Below are 9068 nucleotides of genomic sequence, written 5' to 3'. Positions count from 1 at the left end.
TCTGAAATATTTACCTCGAGTTTCTCTCTCTTGTATTCTAGGGTAACAACAATTTGGTAATAAAGCCGGCCATTTAGGAAAACAAGGAGTTAATACCGACAATTACAGTGACCCTTCTCCATCAGATTCAGAATCTGCTAGAAATGGTTGCATGTGATGGCTTAACCGCCCCCGCCTCTCTTTCCTTATAAGTACTTCATGTCTTCGTCACTCTATAGTCAACACTACTCTTGCATGGATGTGTTCAGGCTTCAGTTATCTGAGAAATCAGATCCAATACTGGTAATTACTTTCTCTCTTGAAGGAGTTTAATTAATTAAGATCAAAGATAATAATTGAAAAACTAATTGTATTGAAAATAAGGAGAGAGGGAGAAGAAAAAGACTCATCTAATCTTTAGGAAACTAATTTGAGATGAGTAATGCTAGGTGAACCACTTTTAGGTGCTCAAGAGCCCACCTTAGAGCATCTCCAACAGTAAAAATTGTTTTTTAGTTAAATTTAGCTAAAGTTATGAAATTTAGCTATTGATTTAGCAATGTTGCTTCAGCAATAGTAGCTATTTGTAAATAATAACTATATTTTACCAAATCGTAAACTGACATGTGGACAAAAGAAGAGAGAGAAATATAGCTTTTGCTTTAGCTATGTAGGATACTCTAGCTAAATATAACTAAGCATTTTAGCTATAGTTAAATTTAACTTACCTATAGCTAGTCTGTTGGAGCTGACTTTTGCATTAAAAATAGTTATATATAGCTAAAAATTAAATTTAGCTACTCTGTTGGAGATGCCCTTAGGTGACAGCTTATGTGACCTATCCATATCATTAAAGCATAATTTCTGATTTTTATATTTCTATGTTTTCTTAATTACAAAAATTTCTTTTTTTCTTTTTTACTTTCTTGATTTTATCTTTTAAACCCTATTTTTTTTCTTTGTGATATTATATGGGCAACGTCTTCTCTATCAGACGTTGTTTTCTTTTCTCCTCCTCAACCCTCTCACCTCTTCGTCAATTGATCAACGCCTTCTCAATTTGATATCGGTTTCCTCGCAAGTATCGTCAACAAACCCTCTACCTAAACGTGGTTAGTTTTTTTTTTTTTTTTTCCTGAGTATGATACACGAATAGCATAGCTTGTTTGAAATTAGGGTTAAAGTAATTTTGTCTATTCAAATCCACTTCCCCTAAACCCTAATTTCAAACAAGCTATGCTATTCGTGTTTCATATTCAAGAAGAAAGAAAGAAAAAAAAAACTAACCATGTTTAGGCAAAGGGTTTGTTGACGATACTTGCGAGGAAACCGAGATCAAATTGAGAAGGCATTGATCAATTGAAGAAGAGGTGAGAGGGTTGAGGAGGGGTGAGAGGAGGAGAAAAGAAAACAACGTCTGATAGAGAAGACGTTGCCCAGATAATATCACAAAGAAAAAAAATAGGGTTTAAAAGATAAAATCAAGAAAGTAAAAAAGAAAAAAAGAAATTTTTGTAATTAAGAAAATATAAAAACAAGAAATTATGCTTTAATGATATGGATACGGCACATAAGCAGCCATCTAAGGTGGGCTCTAGGTGGTTCTCCAAAAGGTGATTCACCTGCCATTACTCATTTGACATAGACAATATAGAAAATGTCACCTGTTCTACCAGTCGATTATTTTCTGTTCAATAATTCATGTGGCCTAAAAGACATAAACCTAACCTACAAGCCATAGCTAGCTATGAAATTTCCCTCGATAATAATTGGAGTTACTATTTGCTGGGATATTTTTTATATATCTACCCTCCATAAAATTCAAATTTAGTAATAAACTACTCATTCGATCATGTCAAAGAAGTGGCTATAGCCAGAACATTCTTGTTCTTCTTTTATACTTTTGGTATCAATCGGCGACCGATCCCAATAACCCTAACTAGCTAGCTAGCTAGCTCGCTCGCTCGAGTTAGCGGAGTATATAAAAATGGATAAGGTAATCGATGGTCATGCAACTGGATCCATTAATCGTGGTGCATGTCATATACAGCCTCTCTCATTTTTTGTTATGAACTATCCCCAATATTTCCTTCAATTATAAGAGAGCTTTATTCTGAAAAAAAAAAAAAACAAAAAAAACAAAATTAGAAGAGAGCTTGTCTCCATGGAAGACGACGAACTCGACGTGCTGCACTATATACGCTAAACCATTTTGTTAAATTATATATGATCTATGTACCTCTCTCTCTCTCTCTCTCTCTCTCTCTCTGTGTCTCTGAAACCCTAGTAGTGGTGAGCATATGGGTTTGCTATTGCAATCTAAACACGATGAGAGAGTACCTACCTGGCTACCTTTTCTTTTTCTCTTTTTCACTTTAAAATTTCTTGGAGTGTAATGGACAAGGCCATGACCCCTCCATGTGGTCTAAAATAGCTTTAGAAGCAAACTATAATACAAGACTATACCATTTTCAAATGCATGTCCTTTTCTCTTTTGCCTAGCTTTTGTTGTAACTCACATGGCGCAGACCCATATGAATGAATAAAGCATATGATATCTAAAATATGATCGAATTAATAATATAAATGTATAAAAAGGGTTTCGATGGAGAAGGTTGGTTGCATGCTTACATCGTCAACAAATTAAAGGTAATATATTTGTATACGAAATATCAAGTCGATCTATGGTGTTGGACTATGCCTTGACAGGTAACATGCGACTCATGATTTACCCTCATGTGTTCCACTATGTTTTAGATTCTTTGCCATGTTGCATTAAAAGAAATATATGTATTAGAAGTTAAGGTTTAAGGTTCGTATCAATACGAGGTAAACGATGCCATAGTGTTAATACTGCTGAAAGATGGAGGACACTTACCCTAGCCTTAACAAAGCTTAGAAGGATTTACTTATCCTAATTATAGGATCGACGTTAGGGTTAGCTGTCTGCGTGTGTGTGTGAATATTTAGAGATTGTGTAACTATGAGGTAAAACATGCTTAGTATAGTTGCCTTAGCTAGCTACATTAATATAAGATCGATTAACAGTGTAGCTGAAGTTGATCAAAAGCAGTGTAGCTGCTTTCAAACCGCCCACATGCTGGAGACTAACAGTAGGATGCTTTGTGGAGCCGACAGTTTCATCAATAAATTTATGATTGCATTTCATAGAGTTTGTGCTAATTAATTGAACATGGAATTTTGGTTCATTGTTTTGAAGTGGACTGGGAATTTACTACTACGTATTACCCTTTATTTCAAAAAATGATGATTACATCAAATATCTAAGGTTTAGGGTTGTGATGTACGAATAGTTTTTGTTATATTTCACATCAAGCCGCATCGATTAATAAATATTTGGTGGATGAATTAATTGTTTAGTGTATTCAACATAGTATTTCATTTAAAAAGAAAGAAAGAAAAGAAGTATTTCATTAAACCTAAAATTCTAAAACACGGAATCTCTAATCTTCAATGTTAATAACTTGCGTTTTATTTTGTCATGATTACTATTGAGTGGAACAATATAGATTTGATCAATTGATATGGTGCATCCAAAAACATAATAATCTTTGTGTAAGGTGGGTGGTGTGAAGACCTTTAAACTTGTTTGCAAAGGTAGTTTGCTGTTGAATGTCGGATTTTGATTAGAATGTTTCCTTAGCTCTCAAACCATGTTTAAGGTAATGCTCCAAGATAAAATCATTGCTCTTTTTAAGCTTAGTATTATAGTTTTCTGTCTTCTTCCTTTCCTTCATGATGAATTGCACAACTCATCAGATATAATATTAATTGCATACTAATTGGGTATTGCCTATTGGTTAGAGCGCTAGGCTTATAGGTTATTGAAAATGCATTGCTCATCTGCTCACCCCAAAAAGAGTGAACTCAAATGTGATATTTTGCCCTCTTGGCTCAATCATACCCTAAATTAAAAGAGATATGGGGCCAAGTTAAACCAAGGGCATCAAGATGAGTTGGTTTCCGCTTTTCTTATTATAATCCATCGACATTAGCAATCATGGAAAGATTACTAAGTGCATTTCATAGATTTTTAGAGGAAATGGACATTCAGACTTTGGTTCCTCAAGATAAAATATTAAACAGAATTAAATAACACAAAATTACAAATTAGATGATAGGTAGGTTTCTATGGATCAATTTTTGCAAAATAAAATGATGGAAATCCTACGTGGCACCACTAGCAAAAGAATCACACGTTCTATCAATTGATATAGATTAGCAATAGTGGATTGATCGCAAATTTATTAATCGTGAGATTACAAAGATAATTCTTCTTTATGATCATAATCTGTAATTATACCTTTCAAATACTAACTCTAAATGTCAAAAAATGCACAACGATTTATTGTTTGGTTTTAAAGTGCAAGTAAAATTACTCGATATAAGTCTTTTTTGTTGTTTTTTTAATGGAATTACTCGATATAAGTTGTTAAATGATGAAAAATAAAAATAACCTCATCTGGTTTTGCCATTAATCATCCCATGTTGGTAGTAAGGACACATATTATCATCCGGTTTTGCCAAGTTTCTGTTGCAAGAAATCGGAGCTACCAAGCCAAAAGATAAGAGGATAGAGAGTAGGAGAGGAGAAGAGGGGCTTAAATAAACGCACATTGGTTGCATGTGCAGTCTGGTTCTGGTTGTCTCTATTCCCTCCCCCCACCTTCTTTGAAATCAATGCCACCATGTGCAATCTCTCCAAAACCGTCACAACCAGCTTCCCTTTCCAAAACCCTCCAATATAGTGACATATTATCCAAAACATCCATAAATACCAACTTGTGGAAATTATGAACACTCTGGTCCTTCACTAATTATCATTCCCAATCAATCCCTCAAATCGAAACCATCAAAGTCCCTCTTCTTCGTCTTCCTTCAATCCCAGTGATAGTGATGATACCCAGGCACCCGTGTGAGTGAGAGTGACAGTGAGAGTGACAGCAACAGTAATAGTACCGTTTTTGATTTTCTTCCCTTTTTTTTTTCTTTTTTTTTTGCATGTCTGGCCGGTCCAGTCGAGCAGGCCGGGCAGGGGGCCATAAAATGGGGCACTGATATCTCCCAAAATCCGAGAGTGGTGTCACCTTGTGCTTCGTTCTAGTGGGGACGACATCCCACATGATATGTCTGTACCTCTAAATCTTTTATGTGTTGGCACTTTCACCAACTTTGAGCCTTTTATTACAAACCCCTCCTCTTCCCCTACAACAATGCCCGAGCCTTCTGCTAATACACACACATATGACAGAATGAGAATTCTAACCCTTCACCCACAGTACCAGTACATTCTCATTCTATCTCGTGTAAACATTGCTCTTCAGGTTGGGCCTCCCCACCACCATGAAAAAGGTCTTGTCACTCTTACGGTGTTTAAAATGTGTCACCCAAACTTGCAAATGGTCAAACGAGTGGCTTAATAATACCATACTACAAAGTATCACATACCAACGCAGTGTTCATTGTTTCGAACCTAACAGTGCAATTAAATTTCCGCTAACAAAACTCGCGATGAAAGTTCGACTCTGTCCCTTCCCTTTGTTCGAAACAAAAACACAACTACCCAGGTAGATTTTAGCAATTCCTAAATCTTGTTGCTATACTTCTGGCCTAGAACATGTGCAAACTAGGAAGTACAACCCAAAGAAATGAAACCATTAGTATTGATAAGGTTGGCAAATTTTATTCCCAACATGAAATTATTCTCTTGGAAGTGAAGAGGACAAAAAACTATGCCAAACATGCCAAACCCAAATTGGTGTCCAACTAAGATCAAGAAGGCAATAAAATCAACCAACCATACACTTGAACAAGAAGAAGACGATTCAGGTGAAAATTCTAATCCAGCAGTTCAAAATTATTCTATTAAATTTTCCTTCTTGTTTTTCCAAACTTGGATGTGAGAGGCTGATAGAATAAAATTACTTGAAAAAGAAAAAAAGCTTTTCCTTAAAGCTAGACACAGGTATTTAACAGAGACATTGATTTTGAACAGAGGGGACTTGATTCATGGTGATGATGATGAGCATTACTTGCACAGAAAGAGAGACGAAGAAGAACAATAAAATAAAAATATAAAAAGAGTGACACATGGCGATTTGCCACTGGTGGTGGGGTCTGATCAACTGGGCGGCGGCGAAGAACTTGATCCGCCGGCGCCGGAAGTAGAACCGGATACTGAAAGCAGCTGTGTGAGCCGGCTCATGGCTCGGACCTGCATCTCCAACGCCGCAATATAATCAGTAGCCTCTTCTAGAATCACCGGCAGCGGCTGCTTCCGGCAACCGGGGACCAACCGGCCGAGCACCCGGACCTTCCTCTGCACAGCCGGCAAGCCCTTCCCCTTCAACCGGAAAACGCTGAACTTCTGCTTCTTCAACCGGCCGGTCCCGGTGGCCGCCGCCGCCCTCTGCTGCTTCCTGTGCTGCCGGAACTTGAGCTTGAGCCGGTTGGTGAGAATGGCCCGGCTCCAGCGGGTCCTCCCCTTGGCGGCCACGGCCAGGACCCGGTCGGCGGCCTCACGGACGGCCCGACCCCGTCGAGGAGGAGGAGGAGGACACGTGGACGACGACGACGACTGGCTCCTGGGCTCAGCGGAGGAGACCTGGTTCAGCGCCTGGAGCAATTTGGAGGAGTAAATTTGCTGCTGGGCTTCGGATTTCCATTTGGTTTGGGAGTGTTGAACGAGAAGGTGGTGGTCCTGTTTGGCCTGCAGCTTCTTCTTCTTCTTGCGTTGTATTCTAGATGAATCGCGAGGCCGGTCGGAGGTGGTTACGGGATTCGAGATCAGTGTTGACGCCATGGATTCCGATTCCGAGAATCTCCAAATTTGTTTGTCAATCAAGTACAGCAAGAGAAGCAGCTCATTTTTTATTTTTTTTTGGGGAGAGAATGGGAATGGATTATAAGGGTTGGGAATCAAATCAAAGAGGGGGGGAACGGGAGTGAGGTGGGTTTCCGTTTTGGTGTATGGAAATCCGAAGAGAGAGAGAGAGAGAGAGAGAGAGAAGGGAGGAACGGGACGGAGGTTGTTGAGAGGGGTGGGGGGGGGGAAGTGGGATGCGATGGGAGTAATAATAAGGAGAGGGAGAAACGGTGGGAAGAGACTTATAAAGGAATCAAAACACAGCACGCGTCGATATTTCCTTAAAAAAGCCACCCACTATTTTTTTGGGTTGGAAATTGTTCTTTTGCAAATTCCAAATTTACACCGGTGTTTTAATCCAAATGTTTTAGGGATTTTTTTTCACAAAAAGGTGAAATGGTAAAAAAGAAATTTGATCATTTTTTTTTGTGGTGAACTTTTTGGCCTAAGAAAATCTACAGACTCTTGGAACATGCTTCTGATTTTTTTTTGAAAAAATATTCTAATTCTTTAAAACAATCTAGAAATGGGACGAAATAAAATATAGTAGTTGTCTTTTCAAAACTGTAGCATTTTCTGGTATGATAATAAATATATATTGTTTGTATCCGATGGTCTCTATATCGTGATTCAAAGATGTTTAGTTAGGCGATAATAGAAATTGAATTAACTGAGTGATTAGTCATACCTACCACGTGTATAACTTAGACATTCTGTCCATTTAAAATTTCACTCATCTAAGAATATTTTTTAAGAAATAGAAATGATTATGTTCATTTTAGCCAAACCACGAGTGAGTATTTTTTTATTTTATGACATAACACAAAGTGAGTTGAGACAATTCCATTCCTAATCCAAACACTAAGCAATATTTACTGATTGCATAAGCAAATATCTAGTTACTGCAGATCTGAAACAACAGCACGTGAAATTGACGAATCAGACAAACACCACATGTATAAGTGCGACATCCATTCCACTCAAACCTTTCACTCGCCTTTGAGGAATCAATGCGATAATGTTCATCTTAACCAAGACCAATTTCACTAACGATGAAAATTAAGATTATTGGGCGAAAGATAAAAACAAAGATCAATAGGGGGGCAAATAACTGTTACCATCTAATTGGGTTAATTGGATTGGATGTGGTAGTGGTGGTGTTGGCTTCCACTAGTAGAGCAGAGGGAAGCGGGTCCCCAATTTTAACATTTGTTTTCATTCCGTGCAATGATTATTGGAGGGGCGATGATCCAGAAAAGAAATGATAAACTAAACAAAACTGCATGTGCAATGTGGGTTGTTTCTCTGCCACTTTTCCTATCCCTCCCTTTGTTTTCTATTTGTTGGGTTTTTGGAGTTTTCTCCTCCTCTGAGGTGTGGCCAGTTACGCTCCACCTCCACATTTTTTCCTCCCCGACGGGGTCCCTTCTCCGCCTGCTCCCTTAATCTATGAGATATTTCCTCTTACTTAATCCTCAAAACACATCATAATTGGACGCTAATACTAAAATATCTGAACCATGTCGATGAAATATTTCGAGTTAACACATCATGTGAACGATAAATATATACATAAAAAAACAAAAATAACTCAATAAAGTTTAAACCAACCAAGAAGTAGAGAATTGAACATTTACAAATTTGAATCTGAAACTTCTTGCAACAAGACTCGAATAGCATGTTTAAAAAAAAAAAAAAAAATTAGTTTTAATAAAAGCTAATGAGGAAAACGCATATCAAACTAATAACATGAATTAACAAGATCCGGTTTTGAAATGGTTGTGCAAATTTGAAGAAACTAGTAGAGACAGCTTCCGATGAGATTAATTATTCGGTTCAAAGCATTGATAAAGAAAAGAAAGGGAAAATAGTGCTGACAACCTGACATTGGGATAAAAGGAGGTCTAGATGCTCCATATTGATCAATGATTTGGGTTAGTTTATTTAGGTCTAAAGTTTTAATAATCATGAACCTAATCCCCATTTCTCACCAAAATCATGGTGGCATGTGTATATCCAAACACTTTAGGGGGCATTGTACTGATGAACCTTAAATATATACAGATATATATTTTGAAAGACCAGAAACACCACAAGGGCATTATGATGCACCAGTGAGATTGCCTCCCCTGTAACAGACACAATCAAACAATGAGCACCATAAAGTGGGAGGAGCATTCAAAAACCTCCAGAAAATTAAAGC

The 9068-nt window shown here is 37.6% G+C and overlaps 1 protein-coding gene across 1 annotated transcript; it reads right to left on the bottom strand.

Annotated features, from left to right (window-relative positions):
- Window positions 1-5824: 5824 nt before the first annotated feature.
- Window positions 5825-7059, bottom strand: LOC112200669 (transcription factor bHLH147). The gene has a single exon (XM_024341681.2). It carries the CDS (start codon window positions 6800-6802, stop codon window positions 6122-6124), a length of 681 nt encoding a protein of 226 aa, XP_024197449.1. The 5' UTR covers window positions 6803-7059; the 3' UTR covers window positions 5825-6121.
- Between the last annotated feature and the right edge of the window lie 2009 nt (window positions 7060-9068).

The sequence above is a fragment of the Rosa chinensis genome, chromosome 4 (assembly GCF_002994745.2).
Source record: "Rosa chinensis cultivar Old Blush chromosome 4, RchiOBHm-V2, whole genome shotgun sequence".
Lineage (NCBI taxonomy): Eukaryota > Viridiplantae > Streptophyta > Magnoliopsida > Rosales > Rosaceae > Rosa > Rosa chinensis.
Note: the sequence above shows the minus strand (reverse complement) of the source record. Positions and strands in the feature narration are given on the sequence as shown.